Below are 22,009 nucleotides of genomic sequence, written 5' to 3'. Positions count from 1 at the left end.
GTCTATGAGGAGCGTAAACACTGTTTAAATTGCCTAGTATAATTTTCTAAGCATACTTACAGCGCATCCTCTTTTGTTTGTGCCCATCTTACTTAGGATATTTAGGTTGCATCTGTTTTTGTGCTAAAACTCTGAGTATTCAACTGTTTTGCAAATGTCTGGTATAAGAAATAGCAGTTACTAAATTAAAGCGACTACTTGCAGAGGTTCTATTCAGGCACACTGCATATCACACCTAAAGATTAAGGTCCGAAGGTCAAATTAACAACGCAAGTAAAATAAAATGTCACTTAAAGCAGCAGCAACAAGTAAATCAGTTCCCATGCATCAAGACAGACCAGGCTCGCGGCAAAGAATAATTCCTGAGAACATCCGAGAGCTGCATAAAAATACTTTCTATTCGGCCTATGAGTCCTGGAAATTGTCAGCGAGAGAAGTTCGGACTGAAATGAAAAACTACTGCTCTCCAGATGACCTCGATAAAATCCAACGAAAAATTTGCACAAACCATGATGTGGTGAGCCATCATTATGAGGCACTTGTATGCAGCCAAACCACCACCCCAGATATCGTTGGTAAAATGGACACCTGCTCTGCTCTGACTGAAGAAATTCTTGCTCTTGTGAGTAAACGCAGAGACATCATCGATGGCAACTATAATGAACGAGTCGAGAAGGAGAGAGTGAGAATAGTGCTGAGTAAGGAAGATCATGGCTCCATATTTGGACTTACAAATACTGAAACCGCATTTTCAGAAACATCACGGAACTCAGACCAATCAAATGCAATTTCAACAAGCTCTAGTAAACGACAAGACGCAGAAGCAGAGCTCGCAGCCAAGCAAGCGGAGGTAAAGGCAACAAAAGACATTCTATCCCAGGAATCCAAGCTCAGAAGACTGGAAGATGAATGGAAACTTGAAGAGGCGGCCATGTTGACCGAATTGGAGCGGAAAAGGACAGAGAGACAATCAAAGCTAGAAGAGGAAAGGAGGAACCTGCAGCAGCTTAAGGCAGAGAAGGAAGTCCAGGTAGCAGCTGCTAGAGTAAGAGCATATAACAGTTTCGAAGATGTCCGCCAAGATGGGATGAACCATGAATCAGTCGCTGCTCACCAGGAGACCAGATATGAAGCTCGGCTAAATTCAAATGGTTCACCATCTCAACCTCGACTAGCACCTTTGCGAGCAACAACATCTGAAGATACAGTCTCTCTGGCCCAAGCAATAGCAAGCGCACTAAGCATAAATCGCTTGCCTGTACCGGAGCCAGAAACGTTTAATGGCGATCCTTTGAAGTTCACTGATTGGAAGATGTCTTTTACAACCCTTATCGATCAGAAACCTCTCTCACCAAGCGAGAAGATGTATTATCTAAAGATCTACCTCGTCGGAGAAGCCCGCAGAGCAGTGGAAGGGTTCTTCTATAGGAACTCTGAGGACGCATATACAGGTGCCTGGAAAGTCCTACATGAGAGATACGGAAACCCATTCCTTGTTCAAAAGGCCTTCAGAGACAAGCTCGCCAGATGGCCCAAAATCAGTGCGACTGATCCGTTAGCACTGAGAGATTTTACAGACTTTCTCCAAGGCTGCGCAGAGGCAATCCCACACGTTAAAGGTTTGACCATCTTGAATGATTGCGAAGAAAACCACAAGCTACTTCAAAAACTACCTGATTGGATTGTACAAAAGTGGGGCCGAATCGTCGACGATAACCTGTATAAAGCGGGGGATTACCCTGATTTCAAAAGTTTCACAGCGTTCCTGAACAAAGAGGCCCGGATATCTTGCAACCCTATCACGTCCCCACATTGGATGAACTTTAATCCCACAGTCGAGAAGGAAGCCAGATCCCTCAATTCAACTGCCCAATTAAAGTACGCCACCCGAGATGCACCTGAAACGGCCAATTATAGGGGAAGACCCCCATGTGTGCTCTGCCAAGATGAAACGCATGTCATCGTCAGGTGCCCTTCTTTCGCTGCGAAATCTTTGGAAGATAAAAGGGCATTCATCCACGAAAACCGCCTCTGTTTTGGTTGCCTAAGGAAGGGACACATCAATAAAGACTGTAGAGGGCGACATACATGTAATACCTGTGGTCGTAGGCATCCCACTTGCCTGCATGAGGAGTAGTTAAAAGGACATAACACTCCTAGATATTTAGCTGAAAGGGCCATTAAATGCTCTAGAAATCCTGTATAGCACAGTCGGTTAAAATGTTTATATCAGGATTTGGTGGGAGTGTAACTGTCAGCAAAACCGGCCAGTTTATGCAGACTGTTTTATTCTTTGATTTTAGGGTTGGGCTATATATTGTTCTTATGTTCAACTACGGTTTGGGTTATTTTCGTTGTCTTTTATACGTAGCGACTCCCCTCGCATAGTTACCTGCAGCAAAGGAGCGGACGGTTTTATTCGACACACCTGATCCCTCGTTTCCGCCCCAGTGCAATAAAATCCCTGCCGTCAGCCCGGCACAGATAGGAAACCAAACCGGACGCCAGCTTTGCGGCATTTCTCGGACCGAAAGAAACATCCAAACAACTTTAGCTTAACACCCCTCGCCAAGCGGAACGAGGTAAGGAAGCTGGTCCCATTTACTTTGCTGCGGGTAGTGCGGAAGGGAGTCGCTGTCACGTTAACGAGTCAGATGTCTCACGTGGCGATTTGTTTGTTCATTGTATTTTAACGTTCGTGTTTGGTTTTAATGATTAAAATCTTTGTAACTTGTAACTGTCATTACAGTTTTACGGTGTCACTACGGCAAACCAGATGTGAGAATAAAGAGCCGTGTACATCAGTTCAAGAGACCTAGCGTTTGTGTGGAGAAGCGGGGGGGCCGTTACAGAAACATTACCACGGATTAAATGTAATTTCAATTTCAGGTGAGAGAAAGCCAGACTCTGCATGATACAAGTGAGAAATCATACTTTTTTACTGATTTGTGTGAACTGACTGTTTAAATATAATACTCACGCACACAGACACATACACACACAAACATCAAATCACATCATACAAAGAGGTAACCATACATTAAGCAGGGAACCACAATCACATCTAAATGCATCTATTTGCAGGAATTTTATATTGTTTTTCACTTTGCCGTGTTTTACGCAGTTTTGCCCTCTTTTACTTTTAGGAAGTAGGGCCTTTGAGGCGCTGGATATTTAAAAGTTGTGTGGAATCCAGCAGTACCCACCCCCCCCCCCCCCCCCCCAGTTTCTGCCTTGGTCTACCTGAGCAAACGTTTTCAATAACAATTCTTTGCATTACAACAGCATGGTTTTGAAACAAGAGATCTTTAAAAAACAATAAATCACACACAGTACAGACAGAAGTTATGTATTACACAGTCAAAGTTGTTGATGTAACATAAATCATTAAAATACAATTAGTGCACATTAATGTGCCAAAGTGATTAAAATTTGAGTTGTAATACTAATATTAATAATTCTACCGGATTTGATCAAATCTGAACTCGGGACTTCGTAACCGAAACACAGTGTGGAAGATATGTTCTTATTAACATTCAACTTTTTTTGATTTTGTATTTTTCTTGTATTTTATAATGATTTATGTTTGCTGTGTTTCCCACAGTATAAAGATACAGACAGCTGTGCAATCTTGTTTTCCTGTGGCTGTCTCCGCTGTCATTGATTCCCATGATAGATTTGAAAACTGGTCATGAATATTTGATATAATGAGACTTAATGTAGGGATATTTACAACCGCCTGAAAATTTGATACATTGGATCGATTTAATCTAAATCTGTGTAAATGACTTTTACTTTGACCCTGGTCTTTTTTATCCTCACAACATTGTTCACATATACGTCTGCAGATCAATGGTAACTATGCAGTTTGAAATGCACCCAAACTAAGTCTTGTGACTTACAGATCTTCTAAATAACGACCTTGTAAGACACAATGTACAGAGAACAGTACAGTCTGAGTACAGTATGTTCAACTAACGCAACAATGACAACATTACTTCTCTTTAATCCCTGTGCTGAAAGATGACAGGCAAACAAGCAGGTGATGAAAGCACCTCCTCAGACAGAAGGCATGCATCACGTGGTGGAGGGTTGGAATATTGTTTATCTTTACCTTTGATATGCCTGTGATCTCCCTCACAACATCCCTGCACGTTATTGTGTCCTTGTTCTCACAAAGGGAAAGCTTTGCAAACTGGTTCATTTGTATCCTGATCACAGACGAATTAACTATTATTATTTATAGTATTATTAGAGTCATATCTTAAAAATCGGTTTTTTTCTCGGTTCCATGTGCATTAGAACGCACCTTTTCAACCGGACGTGACGTACAAATGAAACGTTGTATCGGGACTTCCGGTTTGTCGTGTGGTGGAAGCATCGTAAGTCTGATTCCTCTGTTTATCTCTTATTACATTTATCTTGAGTTTGGCTTTGATCTCTTCGTTGTAACTTTCTGAAACAATCAGTGTTGACTGTGTACAAACTGCTGGAGACGTGAACAAGCTCTGTTTTCCTGATCTGAAGCGCTGTTGAAGCTGGTTAGCCTGCTAGCATCTTTTAGCAACAACGGCTAACGAGATAACTTGTGTTCGTGCTTTGTTGTTCTCTTACAATCAGCGTCATATGTTTAATAATACGTGTTTTATGTCTCACAAATACAACATAGCAGTTGAATGCCTGTTGTTTTTTATACGTAAACATCAGGTGCTCACACATAGAAGGCTTTGTTTTGTGTCGTGCAGCTTCTTCTGCTTGTTTATTGTATGAAAACTAAACACGTTAGATATTAATAGCAAATGCTGCGGCTGCAAAATTAGTGATTTTGAATCTGTCTCATCAACAGACCAGAAATCCAAAGCTGAATAATTGAGAAATCAGCTTAAAAAAATGTTAAATTGTCGTTGTGTTGCAGTCCCACTTTTTTTCAGGAGTTGCCTGCTTCTAACTCTGTCATCATCCCGATGGGAAATCCTTCAAATCTTGGCGTGTTAGTTTATGTTCGTTCTGTTTCCATGTGTTTTCCACAGCAGAGCCGTCCAAGATGACAACAGCTGCGAGACCGACGTTTGAGCCGGCGAGAGGAGGTCGAGGTAAAGGAGAAGGCGACCTGAGCGCTCTGTCCAAGCAGTACTCCAGCCGAGATCTTCCAGGTCACACCAAGATCAAATACAGGTCAGCAGATCCAAAGAGAATAGTGTTTTGGGTTATCTGTGTGTGACTGGCTCGGCTCCTGTTCAGCCAGGTATTCATTCACATCCATCCAGTGAAGATGCTGTCTGAACTGTTCCCAATGCATCTTCTATGGCCCTGTTCCAGGCGGCTTTTGTCCCAAACCACCTCTGAGTGTGATCAGATCTCAAGACTTGTTTCTTTTTGTAGCACTAAGCTCTTGCGATTAGATCACTCAGGACAGATTCCAATACCAGCTCGGTGGATGTGTGCTGGATCCTAAATTCCTTTTTTTCCCCTCAATGCTCTCCCATCCTCAGGCAACCTACTCAGGATAATGTCGAGGAGGTGCGTGCCCGTGACTTCCGCAGGGAGCTGGAGGAACGAGAGCGTGTAGCTGTACGTGAGAAGACCAGAGAGAGGGGACCAAGAGGTTTGTTTGTCTGCAAATATTAGACGTAATGAGTAGTACAGATGACTTAATGTTTTATCATTTATACTAGGGGTGGGAATTGGCAAAAATGTGACGATTCAATAGTATTGCGATATTTGGGCCCAATTCAATAGTATTGCGATACTGCAAGTATTGTGATTCGATTCTGCGATATATTGCGATTCATGTCGAGTGAGGAAAATAAGACTGCTCTACTCACTTCAAATGTCACATTTAATTCTGTGAACAACATTGTCTTCTAACTGAAGTGCAAAAACTAAGAAAGGGTAGTGCAAAAACTTTGTCCGTGAACATTCAGGACACAGGACCTTTGTAATTATTTTCTAAATAGGAGACCTCTCACATGAACACTGAGCTCCCAGCACATAACTTACAATTATTTAAATACAATACAGTAACATCAAGCAGACATAATTGAGTAACATAAATCTGAGAATAATCATATAAATAAGAGTAACCTAGAGCTTCAATCAAATTGAGAAAAATAAACAAATGTGTACTACTAGAGTCCAGTCCAGTTGGCTGCAAGGTCATGACCCAAAATGTTAAATCATTTGGGAATATTGGCATTTTTGTTCAGAAAAAGGAGTTGGTCAACATGCTCAGATGTTAAAGTGCTCCTCTGGGCCGTTACTATATCTCCTGCATTGGAGAACATCCTTTCCGCATACACACTAGGTACATTTTAAACTCTGAAACTCTCCTTGTCATGCTTTGCCAGCCAGGAGCTGTTACATATATAATTGTAAATAAAGTATTAAAATTTTTTTACAAAATTGCAATACTTTGTGCTACAGAATCGATATAATCGCGGGCGCAAAATATCGCAATACAGAACAGAATTGATTTTTTCCCCCTCCACTAATTTATACCCATGGAGACTTTAACTTAAAATACTGCTATAACCAAATTTTGCAGAGCACACCACATCTTCCTCATCTTCCTCGTCATCTTCAAAGAGGCCTAGACTGGATCAGATCCCAGCAGCCAACCTTGACGCAGATGACCCTCTCACTGACGTAAGTGCTGCCCCTTTGAGACTCAGTGGACACTTATTGTTTCCCCCCCATCGAGCTTTCTCACCAATGGTGCTTGTTTGTTTATAGGATGATGAGGACGAGGACTCTGATGAGGACAGTGAGGACGACAGCACTGCAGCTCTTCTGGCTGAGCTGGAGAAGATCAGGAAGGAGCGGGCTGAAGAGCAAGAACGCAAAGTAAAGTGTTTGCACCCGCTCTCTGATTAGAGTTAGACATTGGTTATATTTGAGAGGAGGTCAATACTTGCCCATTTAGTTCATGAATTCAAATCTTTTCTCATCTTAGGAGCGGGAGCAAAAGGCAGAGGAGGAGCGGATCCGTATGGAGAACATCCTGAGCGGGAATCCATTGATTCATTTGGCAGGTCAACAGCAACCGATGCCCGTGCCTCAGAATACATTCAGGGTCAAGAGAAGGTACCTCACACGTACACACAAATATGCATGTATGCATAACATGGATCTTTTTTCTTTTCGGAAAATAAGTTCTCCTCACTCAATACTAATCGTCAAAATGAATTTGTTCATATTTTTCTAGGTGGGATGATGACGTCGTGTTCAAAAACTGCGCCAAAGGAGTGGATGAGGCGCGGAAAGAGAAACGCTTCATCAACGATACGCTGCGCTCTGAGTTCCACAAGAAATTTATGGAGAAATATGTAAAGTAAAGGACTTAGTGTGTGTTCATTTTATTGTTTGTCTGTGTGGGGGGGGGGGTTTTAACGGATTTCTTTGGTCTCATCGTTCCACCTGGTAGAAACCACTAATGCATTTAAATACGTTCTTTATTTAAATGTGAGTTTCTCTACAGACAACAGATAAAATGTTGTATTTAAATGAATTTGCATCCTTTGAATAAAGCTTAAAACAAAGTGGATTTAGTTGTTAAATGTGATTCTGAATCCTGTCCTTTTTTATCATTTTAATAAATTGGTTTGTTATATATGGCTCCTAAGAATTTATCTGATAAAGACTGATGTTGGGGATAAGAGAGGAAAGATATATATTTATTACACCTTTTGATTATCTTGATACAATTAATCTCTTTAATACTTTACAACTATTATAAAGAAACAGAATAACGATCAGTTTTGACAGAATGAGTTTGATGTTTGTATGAATACAAGCTCACGAACTATGAAACGTTATTTCTCTTGAATAAAGGACAGAGAGAACGAATCAGGAACAAACTTCAGAATCATTTGGGACTTTCACAACTAGGAGAACATGTTTTTATTTTTGAATCATTTCAGGTTTTATACTCTTTCCACTGTTGTCAATGTGCACAATAATGTCAATGAAACAATAAACTTAGACAGATGTGGCATTTGTGCAACATTACAGGACGGGAAAGTAGAGGCTGAATCAGAAATGGCAGCGAAGGTGGGATGGAGACAGCAGAGGGAGAAAGCTATATAACGTCCAAGCATCATTTAAACCTGACAGTTAAATAACCATGCCTCGTATAGATGATATATATAAATGGACAAGGCTCCGGGCATTGGGTTGGTGCTTCGGGAAACAGAGATGGCAACCGTGACCCCTGTGGAGTCCTGGACTCTGTAGGCTACAGCATGTTTAAATGCATTGGCAAGAAAGGAGGGAGCGACTTGGAGCAAAAGGCAAAATGGGGACTTAGATTTTTTTTTTAAAACACTGCTTGGTGATAGGATGTATACAAAGGAGAGAACTTTGGAAGTTCTGCACTTCAGTAAAACTACAAAATGTATATGGCAAGATATAAGTTTTGAGGGCATTATCTGCAGTGGTGTTTCCCTACCGGCGGGGGTCAGCAATGCAGCAACTAGTGTCTGCCGGAAAGAAGAAGAAGAAGAAGAGGAACCGTGAAGGCAGCACGGGCCTAGGTCAGCATAGGAGACATCCGGCAGGGGGCGCCCTCTCCGTTCTGCCGGTGACAGGGAGGCTGCTGGGATAAAGATGGCAGCTTCCTTTTGTTTCTCCGCTGTGACTTCCCTCTGAGGGGTCTTCACTTCACTTCCCTCCGCACCTACCCGGGTTTCCGTCGCTCTCCCGGGGCTTCGCACCGACACTCGACCGAGGAGAAGATGGAGAAGAGCGCCAGCATCGACAGCTTGGGCTCGAAACGCTCCTCGTCGCGTCATCCGAGTGTCGATTCATTGTCCAGGTCGATGCTAAACACAACACAACACGTAGCGAACCAGAGAAGTGTTCAACTAACAGGGGGTTATTTTAATCTATTTACAGCTAAAGTTAACACGACTTATCCTCGTGTAGTTTTATATAAACCTGCAGTCGGGGCTGCTAAACCACAACTAAGATCATCCGGGTAACAACCTACTGGAGGTTGACAGTAAACTAGGACACAGATTCATGGTTGCTTTCATTATCTGTTGTTTTCAAGGCTTGATCGATTGATCGAATATTCATGCGAAGTCGTTCAGTGGTTCTGGAGCCGAGATTTAGTTTAAGAACATACACTTATTTAGTCTACTGACCAGCAGCTATAAGATGTTCACTCTATCTTGATGGATCGCTTATGTCAGATAATGGGTGTGCTCATTCTTGTAACTTCTCTATTCACAAATGTTTATTTTGACAAATGTTGCACACTTGTGATCAACTGTTTATCAAGAAAATATCCAGTCAAACAGATAAATAATCAGTCCTGTTGATTAATAAATAGACAGAAAATAACCGTACATGCATAGACTTGGTTAAAAACTTCTATATAACATAAATAAAAGTAAATTCGTCTTGAAGTTGCTTGCTTATTTGTTTTGTTTTCAAACCTTTTTGTTAGAGAACATTTGCAAATCCTGAACCCAGGGAATGCCGGTCCTATTTTGTTGAAAAATTACTTTTAAATAACATTTATTTCTTATTATCAGTAATTATTAATCATCGTTTCAGCACCAGAATGTAGCAGGATTTCTCATCCGCTTGCTCAGTCTATAGGGTTAATTATCCTAGCTTTGTATTTTGCTTAAAACACTCAATGACCAAGTCCTCTAAACAGATTCCATTGGTTCGATCCCAAGCTCCTCTGTGTGACAGAAAAACTGCAGCATATGATTTTGTGTGAATGTTTGTGCTTCAAAGTGTTTTAACTGGTCGATAAGACTAGAAAAACTCTATATGAATACAGTCTATTCACCAAGAGAAATACACAAGTGAAATTTGATGAAATGGCTGCACTGTTTCCTCTGACTCATCTGTCGCTCCGTCTTTCAACAGTACGTCCACTTCTCGCTCTGACCGCTCGGCCCAGTCCAAGCCGACCTCTGCCATGTCCTCGGACTCTGTCTCCACCTCTGCAGAGTTTTCTCCGGAGCTCAGGGTCAGTAACGTGCACGTACACATGGATCACAGAGATCCTGCTTCCTCAATTAAAGCAGCTAATAATAGTGATTGAAGCGTGACTCTCCTCTTCTCTGCACCTTTCAGGTCAAACCCAAAACTCCTGCCAAGGTATGAAGTACATACTTGTTGTCAAACTATTCGTTAACGCCTTGTTACTCAATAATTTGTTGACTAGTATATTAAATTTACATCCAGTATTTACTTGGTATGTTAAATTATATCTAATGTTTCCAGCAGGTGCTTAGGGTTTCTGAAAAAGAGGAACCACAGTTACTTCCCAATGAAACTGTGCAAGACATGGGTAGGTTGTATTATCTGTAGTAAAGAAAAATGTCAGCTTTAATCAGCTGTCTTAACTCAAGAGATTTGTTATATATTTGGCTAAATCAAGATATTGTCCCTCCTTATCTTGTTCCACAGCCCAAGACATCACCTACTTCTGTCCCTTCATTGGAGCACTGAGGGGAACAGTGATGGTCACTAACTACAGACTGTTTTTCAAATGCATTGAAAGGGTATGCTTTGTGATTTAAGAACAATTTGTTTCATGAGTATGTGAAGCTTTTGCTAATGTAGTGTTTGTTTCCAGGAACCAGCGTTTGTGCTGGACCTGCCCCTCGGGGTGGTGAGTCGTGTGGAAAAGATTGGAAGTGCTTCGAGCCGCGGTGACGTGTCCTACGGGTTAGTTTGCAAGGTGAGTCACCCAGAAATGGTCTGGAATATCTGAATTTCTTTTCTATGGCAGGTCAGAGTTTTACTGGTTACAAATGCAAGCCAGCAAAGTGATGATGCATATATGTATATCACATGCTCAGCTTACAGGTCAGAGAGAATGAACCTCTTGTCATCCCTGCTGTTTAAAGCATGTCCACATTAGAGCACTAGGAAATAACTGTTGCCGCCTGCAGTGATTTTTACACCAATGAAACTCATCTGTACCTTCTGCTCTTGACCCCTGAACTTGTCGCTCTGCCTTTCTGCAGGATGTGCGTAATCTTCGATTTGCACACAAACAGTTGGAGGACACACTCAGGAAGTCAATTTTCGAAGTGCTGATAAAATTTGCGTTTCCCGTTTCCAACGGGCTGGTGAGTGATTCTCAGCCTCACTGTCTCTGACGCTGTCGCTCCTCACTCGAGTTGATCAACTTCTACGTTTCTTCTCCACATCTCCACAGCAAATCTTTGCCTTTGATTATGGACAAGTGTTTCCTGAAAACGGGTGGAAGGTGTATGACGCTGTCTCGGAGTACAAAAGACAGGTATTTAAAGATGAAGTGGACTCGTCAGCTAAATGATAAAGGAAGGAAGGAAACTTATAGATTTGTGCGTGTCTCTTGGAAGGGTATACCCAATGAAAGCTGGAGGATAACAAAAATAAACGAACACTTCGAGCTGTGTGACACCTACCCATCAACTCTCGCCGTGCCCGTCAACATACCAGACGAAGAGGTGAAGAGAGTCGCTGCCTTCCGAGTGAAGTCCAGGATACCTGTGAGTGACACACTTTTTCAGAGTGAATAAAATCCTCCTCTCCTGTGTCTGTGTTGATTTTCTGCTACACTCCCTTTCGTAGGTGTTATCGTGGATCCATCCGGAGAGCCAAGCGACCGTGACGCGCTGCAGTCAGCCGATGGTCGGTGTAACCGGGAAGCGCAGCAAAGAGGATGAGAAATACCTCCAGTCGATCATGGATGCTAATGCTCAGTCCCATAAACTGTTCATTTTTGATGCCAGGCCCAGTGTCAACGCTGCCGCTAACAAGGTTTGTTTTTAAAAAAATCTAAATTCAACAGCAATATTTATGAAGCACAACATTTTCAAAACATTAATTCAAGGACCTGTTGTGTTATTGCCCCTTATACCCAGAGGTTAGACGTTACATTCCGCCGTCAGACAATGTACTGGGGTTGGTAGGGATTGAAGTTTTGCTGATCCGTGGCCAGTGGATCAAAATACAACCTGTCTGATGTCCATTTGTTTCTTCCAGATGAAAGGGGGCGGATATGAAAGTGAGGACGCTTATCAGAATGCAGAGCTGGTGTTCTTGGATATTCACAACATCCACGTGATGAGGGAGTCACTGCGCAAGTTGAAGGACGTGGTCTACCCCAACATCGAGGACTCCCACTGGCTCTCCAATCTGGAATCCACTCACTGGCTCGAGCACATCAAGGTGAGCGTAGAGATGCGTCACTTTGCAGGGGAATGAGGAAGAAAGAAAAGGAAATTAAGCCAATCCCCAGACTCCTGACTGAGTTGTGTGTGTTTGTAGCTGATTCTGGCCGGAGCGCTGCGGATTGCAGATAAGGTGGAGTCTGGGAAAACATCAGTGGTGGTTCACTGCAGCGACGGCTGGGACCGCACAGCCCAGCTCACCTCCCTGGCCATGCTCATGCTGGACGGTTACTATCGCACCATTCGCGGCTTCGAAGTGCTGCTGGAGAAAGAGTGGCTGAGCTTTGGTCACCGCTTCCAGCTGGTAAACAATCGCTCATACATTGGGGGGAGTATTCCAGTGTAATGTGCTGTGACTTTTCCTGTGACATCACTGTTATTCCTTCTATCTTTCCTCTTTCGCTCGCAGAGAATCGGTCATGGCGATAAAAACCACACAGACGCAGACCGTTCACCTGTTTTTATTCAGTTCATTGACTGCGTCTGGCAGCTGACGCGTCAGGTAATAGATACATGACACTGAAATGTGAAAATAATCTTCCGAAAAATCTTTCAAGGATAATAATGAAGCTGTTTTTGTTTTTTAAGTTCCCTGCAGCCTTTGAGTTTAATGAATACTTCCTGGTCACCATTCTGGATCACCTGTACAGCTGCCTGTTTGGGACATTCTTGTGTAACAGTGAACAGCAGAGGGTGAAGGAGGTGAGAGCTTTTGTTTCTCTGCACATTTTAACAATGTAGTTGAAAAAGTAGATGCAAAGTCTGTTATAAAAAAATAAGAATTTATTGCAAATTCAGATATGACATCTTTATTTTACAGGAGGTTCCCAGAAGGACAGGCTCTCTGTGGTCTTATATTAACAGCCAGCTGGAGGAGTTCACCAATCCTCTGTATGTGAACTACTCCAACCATGTGCTGTTCCCTGTAGTCAGCCTGCGCCATCTGGAGCTTTGGGTTGGCTACTACATTCGCTGGAACCCTCGTATGAGACCTCAGGTATGTCAAGGAATCCTGTCTGTACCTGAGTTAAATGTTTTTAGTACGCCCACTTGATGCTTTACTTTTGCTTCTGTGTGTCATGTATTGTTTTGTTTATTTTAAAGGCCTAGTTACAAAAGTTGAAGAGCATGAAATGCCTGGTTTGCATAACTGGCTTTTATTTCTGCATCACCAAATAACATATAATATCCCAGTTTATTCCTCATGGTAAAGTGATTACACAACTATAACATTAATTATTATTAAATAAACTAAAGTTCAACAAAATGAAAAACAACCACTGTGAAATGTGGTAGTGCAAGTCTATTGGCTGGTTCATCCTTTATATGGATGATATATTATATATATATAGACATATAGACTCCAGACAGTGAAACCAATGCAGAAGTGCCTGAAACAATGTATTCACTGAAATGACCAGCAGAGGACATTGGCAAAATCTTTGAGAAAATTAACTTACTTTTTACATGATTCAAGTCGTCTTCAATACATCATGATGTTTATTTTATAAATTTGTCACATTTAAAGTCAAATTTTAAATGAAGCATGATATGAATTGGGGCATGGATAGCATGTAATTGACTTCTAGTGATATCCAGTGGGTGCAGGTCGAAGGTGAGAACTCATTGTCCTCAAGCTCTCGGGTCAGGATCCTCCTCCCTCTCTTCCAAATATGGTTACTTCTGGACAAAATGCCAAACTTGAGGCTTTAAAACTGCAGCTAAAAAACGAATTAATGATGTCACTTGTTCTAGACTTTCAATAACTGACTCAGTCTCAAATTGGTATGCGGTGAGTGGGCGAGTTGACCAATCAGAGTAGACTTAGCAGCAGTGTACAGAATGAGAAGAAGAATGTGTATTTTTAGCCTTGCAACATCTGAACCTATACTATTAAACCCGCAAATTAAAATGATGAACCTCTATATGTTCAGAACATGGGCACTGAAAAAGAACTATATTTCAGTGTCTTACCATTATTATTTTTATTTTTTTTTTTATTTGACAGGAGCCTGTTCATCAGCGTTACAAGGAGCTGCTGGCGAAGCGTGCCGAGCTGCAGAAGAGGGTGGACGAGCTCCAGAGAGAGGTGACCAACCGTTCAGCCTCCTCTTCCTCCGAGCGGGCGGGCTCCCCCACACGCTCCATCACTCCAGTGCAGACTTTTGTTTGACACAACTTGACCCTCATTAAGCTTAGTCCCACTAGTAAGAAGGCCTCACCTGGCGCGTTGATGCACCATCACCAAAACGTCTGCTGAAGTGGATGACTGTGTTTGCATCTCTTAGAGGTTCTGTAGAATCTGCCTGCAACAGAAGTGAGTCTGTCTCAGACCACTTGACCACAGTCCTATTGTTCTCATCCTCTGGGGTGAGAGGAAATGTAACAAGAATATGGGAGTCTGTTCCGCGCATTAAACTGACTAGAATCAGAGTTGATCACATTTAAAGGACACTAAAATATTACAAGGTTTTAAACATGTCTGCCTTATACATTTCATAGCAACACTCGCGTCACTCTTCTACACTGCAAACATTTGCAGTAGAGGATTTGTTGAGCTGAAGCAATTGTGGACACGTAAAATAATGCAAATACTTTTAGGTAAAAATGCTAACATCACCTAAATTGCGTGGAAGTTGTTAAATACTGACTTTAAAGTGTCAGTATATAACAACTTAAATACTGACAGTAAGTTGTTAAATACTGACTTTAAATACTGACTTTAAAATGTAGCGTAAGGGCTGTAATGTTAGCTTCTTCTAATTTTAACAACGAGTCATAGAGCGCATAAAAACACATTGATGGCTTCTCTTCGGAGTCGGTGCTTTTAGATTGTTGTGACCAAATATCTGTTTTTTTTAATATATAGTTACTGTGTCAAACAGTTAATCACATTCCTGTCATTGAGTTTTGTAAGTTTCATCAAATAGTCAGCACTATTTATTGTCCTTTAGTTCAGACTTTGTATTTATAGCTCACAAACACACATGTCATCAATTCTTGAGAGCTCTTCCCATCTAAATGTGAATGAGCTGCACCCAACAGTAACAGTTAACAAGCATCGACTCACACTTGTGAACATTTTCGCCAAATGCTTTTTGAAACTACTATCAAATATCCTGTTTATTTTTAAAAATGTAGCCAAAATTGTAACGACTGATAATTTGCTCTGGGTATTTTTAGGTATATTAAATCTTACTGATGATCTGTGCCTTCCTCTGAATGATTGGGAGAATGAGAGAGTAGAACGGCTGAACGTTAATACAGTGTTGACCTGCTTTTCCACTGTGTGTGTGTGAGTACTTGCAATAAACACATGACTCGGCTCACTATGGTTTGTTACTTTAGCGTCGTGCCAACACAACACCCTCCAGACAGTCCATTACCCTGGGTTTAGCAGTTATAAAGAAATATTACCGTGGGAAATTTTAACTAATATTTCTGAAAACAGTTGTATTACCATCTTCAGTCTATTTCATTCTCATAAATAGATCTGAGATCAGTAGCCATAAAAAAGGGTTTAGGGCATAATCCTCCCATTAGTTGACCTGTTATACCTACAACGTTTTATTGCCACTTATATTAAATAACTGTCCCTTTAATGGTGTGTGTGTGTTTGGACAAAATAACTTCTATCCTGAACCATGTCCAATTTAAAAGTTGTTTTCTTTCTTACTTCAAGTTTTATATGAATTTCTTGATATTTTGTGTTGGTATTGATATTGGCCTCTGAAAATCCATACTATTGTTCTCAAAATTAAACGACCAAGTGGTATGAAAATGACTTCAAGGGATAGTTCACCCAAAAAGGAAAATGCACTCATTATCTCCCCACAACTATGCCGATGGAGGGTAGGGTGAGATGTTCGAGTCCACAAAACACTTTAGTTGTTTGGATTGGTCTTTCACGGGTAAACGGGGTTGCGGCCAAATCGTTAACGCTCACCAACATGGCGAGTCTCATCATTTATCCCTTTGGCGAGAGCATAGAGGTGAGAGCTGGTGCGAGCATGAACGTGTCTCCAGATGATATCAGAGGCCATTTACAAACATGGTGTACATTTTTTGAGTTGGATTTGAATATCAGGGCTTACGGACACTTGGATGACACCACAGGAGCAGCATGGAGGCATTTAATGTATTTATTTCATGTTTGAAGATTTGGTCACCGTCAACTTCCATTGTATCGGATTTGGCTGCAACTCTAAAAGTGTTTTGTGGACCCAAACACTTCACCCACCCTCCATTGCCATAGTGGTGAGTGGATAATGAGTGAACTATTGTTATCACTTTCTTTATCGATTAAAACTCTCATGTGATCGATCACACTAGTTGATCGATCTGGAGGTGGACGAGCTGATCGGACCCGCTGTGTGAAAGCTGATTGGCTCGCAGCATTTCAAACTCCAGATCCCGCGGACGGACGTCGTGTCGCGATAGGTCTTTCTTTCTTCTCGCAGGAGCCGTCGGCCACTTCCGGTGACATGACGACGACGGCATCGATACAAAAAAAGAGAGAAGGAGAGAACAGTAGAATTCCTTTCTGGGCGAGAACAGTGGAAAGTCTTCGGAAATAACCAGCTGGGAGTGGCGGCGGGTCGTGTTCGCGGAGGATCCACCGACGGTCGGCGGCACGTCGGCGCTGCGGGACGACGAGCGGGCGGCGGAAGCTCCGAGATCTCTGGAGTTTATTGTTCTCCGGCTGCTCCCTCCGGCTAACCAAGCTATTTCTGTTCCGCCGAGCACAGCCCGCTAACGCTAGCTAACGCCGGATGCCAACGCGGAGCTGTGTGCTCGCCACGGTCTCGACAAGCGGAAGGACACGGTGCCTTTTAGTCCGGTCGGTTTGCAGCTGGACTCAGACCACCCTATCCCCCCACACCCCCATCCTCCCCCGGGCTCGGTGACTTTCGTTTGGGCGAGAATGGCAACGTCGGCTCTGTACGCCTGCACCAAGTGTAACCAGCGGTATCCCTTCGAGGAGCTGTCGCAGGGCCAGCAGCTGTGCAAGGTTCGGACTGTAAACAACACAGCGGCCACCGTGGGATCCGTGTGTGCTGCTGTTGATCTGTGGGCGCGATGGTGTTTAGGACTCATCTCCGATTATGCAACAGCTTTTATCTTTCCGACCTGGACACACACACACACACACACGCTCACTGAAAGCCTGTTTATCTCAATCCATACACGATCTGTTTGTTAAAGAGCACCGACACATCAGGACACTTGTATTACTTAATAATGAATAATGAACAGCTGGATGTTCTCCATGAAAGAAGCTTTATCCTGATGATTGCCACTGATGTTCAACTTGTTGCTCCTTGTAGAGCTTCACGGGGAAATGCTCTGTAATTACAAAGTGTTGATGGACACTCAGTGTTTTACAGTTGTTATTCACCCATCCACATGCATTAATACAGTGCATCTATGTGCAGCACTTGATCTGTCATAAAGATAATATAACGCCTTTATTGTCATGGAACACCACAAATTCCCCCCTCCAAAAAAATAAATGATCGCAATAAAGTAAACAGACAAAAAATATATATATTTCGAGATCTGTAAACAGAATTCAATCGTGCCATGGTGGAGTTTATCATCACTTATTCATTAAGTGTTTTGGGGGATAAGTATCTTTCCTTGGGCACTTTGCCACATGGGATGAGAAAGACGGGAATCGCACTAACAACCGTCTGGTTGGTGGTCATCCCACTCTTACTCCTGGGCCACAGATCCCGTTCAAGTAGAACCTCAGGCTACAAAGAAAATTGACTTTTGTTGCCATCATCGCCAATCCCTACCATTATAGTGTGTTGGTATCTGTGAACATAACTAGTCACGTGCCAGTCCTTACTTGTATACACCCACATTTTTTAGAAACTGGTATTTCCACAGGCGTAGTGGCCAAGATTTGGTGAGAGACGAACAATCAAAAGGGCGGTCTTGTTTACAACATGTTAATTTAACATGTAAGCAAATTTGTCAACTTGTATGTCGAGATGCTAACATGTGCTTTTCTTTTTGTTTTGATTCCTCAGGAGTGTCGCATCGCACACCCAATAGTGAAGTGCACATTTTGCAGATCTGAATTTCAGCAGGAAAGGTGAGACGATTGGGCTCGTATTAGAATTCAGCTTTTATTTATGCTCCTTAAGTGACTATCTTTGTATTTTTTATGCAATTTATTTGTGATGTGACCCTTTCTTTTCTATTCTTAACAGTAAAACCAATACAATCTGCAAGAAATGTGCACAGAACGTGAAACAGTTTGGAACTGTGAGTAACCTTTTTCTTCTCAAAAACACTTTTCAAGCTTTATTGTTAATTTATTTAAAGTTACATGATGGGTAATTTTCCTCTAATCTTCATCTTTGTCTTTATCTGCTTTTACAGCCCAAGCCCTGCCAGTACTGTAACATCATCGCAGCATTTATTGGGACAAAGTGCCAGCGTTGTACAAACTCCGAAAAGAAATATGGATCTCCACAGACCTGTGAGCAGTGCAAACAGCAGTGCGCCTTTGACCGCAAGGAGGAAGGCAGGAGAAAGGTTACAACACACACATGCACTCTGATTTTACAGTGACTGTGTAACAGCAACATCTTGAGCTACCATTTTCTAAATGTCCTACAGGTGGATGGGAAACTGCTGTGCTGGCTCTGCACTCTGTCCTACCGCCGGGTCCTGCAGAAGACCAAGGAACAGAGGAAAGGCTTCGGCTCCTCCAACTCCTCGTCCCTGAACGAGAAAGACCACCACTCCAGACCTCACCATCATCACCACCACCAGCACAGACACAGCAGCTCTCACCACAAGTACGTTCTTTGCTTTGTCACTTCTTCCATCCTCAGGCTGCTCAGCCAGGCTGTTATGTCCCAGGCAGAATAGGACAAAAATAAAGTTTGTGTGTTGCTGAGCTATCTCGTCTTCCACAGACTGAGTGGGAGCCTGAGTCCTGAGCAGGAGCAGGGACTGTGGAAGCAGAGGTAAGACTTTCTTTCTCATTTCTCCCACTTAATGAATACTGTGTATTGATGGAGTTTTTGGCCCCTAACTTTATATTCTCATCTGACCTTCTGTGCAGCCATAAATCGTCTTTGATCCAGAAGGAGACTCCAAAGAAGAAACCAAAACTGGAGATGAAGCCATCCAATGGGGACAGGTGAGATCGATTTCCAACTGTTAAAGGAAAGATGCAATGACTTAACTTGCATTGTTGTTGACGTAAAAACACCACCTGTCCATATTTTGTTCACTCATCTCAGCATTAAGCTCATGCACTTCCCCTTTCTCCCATCAGTAGTTCCATCACAAAGTCAATGGATTCTGGAGGAACAGACAACTTCATTCTAATCAGCCAGCTGAAAGAGGAAGTGATGTCACTGAAGAGACTTCTGCAACAGAGGGATCAGACCATTCTAGAGAAAGACCGAAAGGTAGGACGTCCGCTTGAATGAGCCAAACTGCATCACTGTTAGCTGATTGGATGTCCTCTGAGGTATTAATTATGAAACTCTTCTCTAGCTCACAGAGATCAAAGCAGACTTTCAGTACCAGGAGTCCAACATGAGAGTGAAGATGAACTCAATGGATAAATCGCACAAAGAGTCCATGGAGCAGCAGCAGGTAAAAAAAACTACATATTGTTGTAGACCAGTTAGATAAATTATTAACATAAATTATGTTGACAATAGCAACTTGTGTCTTACTGCAGTGAAAACCTTTTGTGGGTAAAAAGCCAATATGAATCCTTGATCACACGAGCTGTTCAAATGCTTTTAAAGGTGTTTATTGGAGCGATATTTTCCACTGCCCCCACCCAGCGCTTCAGGTTTTACACAACCTCAATGTGCTTGTTAAGCTAAAAATAAATTGGTATTAACAAGCTCATACAGAAGCTTTATAAGTGTGGACTTTAATATTCCTACAAGTTAGTCAGATTATTGTAAACTTGTAGCTACAGACAGTAGAAGCATCACCAGCATCTTATGAACTCACATCAGCAGAAATTAAGTCAGAATAATTACAGTACTATTGATATATTTTTTACTAAATTTATTCTTCTAAACCAGCTTCTTATACTTTGAAAATAATAATAGCAGTGATATAACCAATAAGAGCATCAATAAAGTCCCAGAAAAAGTGGACTGCATTGATACACCTCAAACAATAATACATGTTGAGCCAAAACTAGGTTGAAGCATCTAATGAGTAATTGTGACTGTGTGTATCATTTCTAACACAGTAAATCATTTGTTTCCACAGGGCAAGAACAGGGAGTTGATGAAGCAAGTGGCTGCACTCTCCAAAGGAAAAAAGTTTGACCGGACAGGAAGCTCACTGCTTCTACCCTAACAATAGGCCGGCCAGCGGGTAACGACACAGAGCGGCTTCATTGTTATAACACTGTGAGAGTCTCCCTCCTGTGTTTCCTCATTGCCATCAACATCGATTTACTTCACTGGTAAAGCCAGAGACCATGTTGTACATGGCAACCAATTGTCGAAACAAAGAAACCCTTTTTTCTCGAAATGTCAACATATTTTAGATATTTTATGGCAACTTTTCCACTGGATCTTGGGATGTGCGGAGTGGAGGATGGGATTCATTTTTAACACTGCCGGGCCAAAACATAAAAAAAACATGGTGTGCATATGTGGATAGCATTCTGTCGACTCAATGTATCCACATGACTTTTATGGATGTCATGCAATTTATTTATTCAACTGTATTTCTTAGCTTTTTTATTTCCTCACAACATACTGAGAGAATATCCCACATTTTGGGGTTTTCTTCAATAGCAGTTAGATATATTTTTCTAAACGATGCGATTGTGGAAGACTAGCTCTCCTTAACGGAGACCCTCAGCAACTTTACAATGTATGCAAATTGGGAGAAGTGTGACCACTGGGCTGCTGCTCAACAGTAGAAAACTCTCTCAGTAACAATTCATAAATCAACCAATGAACACTTTGAAAGGCAGTCTGATAGAGAGACACCTCTTGGCTGCCCTCTTTCTCACTGTGTGACAGCTATAGTGCTTCGCTGTTTCTCTTTAGTGGAACGATTGTAATAATGCATGATTTTACTGCCAGACACCAGATGGCATTGTGGTCGGACTTCTTCCCCCCCCCTCCCCCTTTTAATTAGTTTTTTAAGAATCACTTGTAAATGTATTACTGGGGTCAGCCATTGTATTTAAACTATTGCTTGTATCTGTTTTAGTGAGTACAGTATGTGTATGGTAAGGCCAGTTGAAATTAACATGTCTGTAGAAGATGCTTTTAAAAGGAACACACCTTTCACCTTGCGTTACTGGGCTGGTTTCATACTGGGGCATCCAGGTTCACTTTTGTACTTTTTTCCAAACCAAGTGTTTTAAATCTATTAAACTGGCTTACCTGTTTCTGTATGTTTGTTTTTTTACTGACTGTAAAACTGTTCAACTTTGTTTAGGGTTTTCATCAAATGTATACAGTTCAAGTCATGCACCCCGCACATAAAGCATATGGTCTGGGCAAGGTAAGGACAGTTGCATCAAACGGTATCAAAGATAGTCGACCTATAAATCCTCTTACGTGCCATTGTTGATTTTCAATCCCCCGTTCATAAATTATTTTAATCTTACATCTCTGAAGTAGTTTTATGACTTGTGTAAAGTACATAAGATAGTTATAGGATTTTATGGTGGTATATGGTCTAGAATTAAATGCAGCATTATGTCATATTACCGTAGAAAGGCAATTATACCTGGTTGAGTGTTCTTATGTATTGCCACACAATAATATTAAATCTTGAATACGTTGTGGAAAAGTCAACAGTTA

General features: G+C 41.8%; 3 protein-coding genes across 5 annotated transcripts; all 3 read left to right on the top strand.

The window, feature by feature from the left end:
* Positions 1-4,352: 4,352 nt before the first annotated feature.
* cwc15 (CWC15 spliceosome associated protein homolog) lies at positions 4,353-7,561 on the top strand. The gene is made up of 7 exons (XM_061085805.1): positions 4,353-4,382; positions 5,031-5,175; positions 5,493-5,605; positions 6,545-6,645; positions 6,733-6,843; positions 6,953-7,083; positions 7,205-7,561. The coding sequence occupies exons 2-7, from the start codon at positions 5,045-5,047 to the stop codon at positions 7,332-7,334; spliced, it is 717 nt and encodes a 238-aa protein (XP_060941788.1). The 5' UTR covers positions 4,353-4,382; positions 5,031-5,044; the 3' UTR covers positions 7,335-7,561.
* Positions 7,562-8,590: 1,029 nt separating this feature from the next.
* Positions 8,591-15,511, top strand: mtmr2 (myotubularin related protein 2). Of its 2 annotated transcripts, none has more exons than XM_061085690.1 (16): positions 8,591-8,812; positions 9,883-9,985; positions 10,093-10,116; positions 10,246-10,309; positions 10,429-10,523; positions 10,598-10,702; positions 10,992-11,096; positions 11,186-11,269; positions 11,352-11,501; positions 11,584-11,772; positions 11,998-12,183; positions 12,283-12,489; positions 12,595-12,687; positions 12,774-12,887; positions 13,006-13,182; positions 14,194-15,511. In XM_061085690.1, exons 1-16 carry the CDS (start codon positions 8,733-8,735, stop codon positions 14,356-14,358), a joined length of 1,941 nt encoding a protein of 646 aa, XP_060941673.1. In that variant the 5' UTR covers positions 8,591-8,732; the 3' UTR covers positions 14,359-15,511. The 2 variants fall into 2 exon arrangements, with proteins under 2 accessions (XP_060941673.1, XP_060941672.1); XM_061085689.1 differs by having other exon boundaries at positions 10,243-10,309.
* Positions 15,512-16,658: 1,147 nt separating this feature from the next.
* fam76b (family with sequence similarity 76 member B) lies at positions 16,659-21,591 on the top strand. Of its 2 annotated transcripts, none has more exons than XM_061085630.1 (10): positions 16,659-17,196; positions 18,224-18,288; positions 18,407-18,461; positions 18,579-18,734; positions 18,819-19,000; positions 19,121-19,171; positions 19,270-19,347; positions 19,489-19,621; positions 19,710-19,811; positions 20,451-21,591. In XM_061085630.1, the coding sequence occupies exons 1-10, from the start codon at positions 17,110-17,112 to the stop codon at positions 20,538-20,540; spliced, it is 999 nt and encodes a 332-aa protein (XP_060941613.1). In that variant the 5' UTR covers positions 16,659-17,109; the 3' UTR covers positions 20,541-21,591. The 2 variants fall into 2 exon arrangements, with proteins under 2 accessions (XP_060941613.1, XP_060941612.1); XM_061085629.1 differs by having other exon boundaries at positions 19,486-19,621.
* The last annotated feature ends 418 nt before the right edge of the window (positions 21,592-22,009 follow it).

This window comes from Limanda limanda, chromosome 14, assembly GCF_963576545.1.
Source record: "Limanda limanda chromosome 14, fLimLim1.1, whole genome shotgun sequence".
NCBI classification, from domain to species: domain Eukaryota; kingdom Metazoa; phylum Chordata; class Actinopteri; order Pleuronectiformes; family Pleuronectidae; genus Limanda; species Limanda limanda.
Note: the sequence above shows the minus strand (reverse complement) of the source record. Positions and strands in the feature narration are given on the sequence as shown.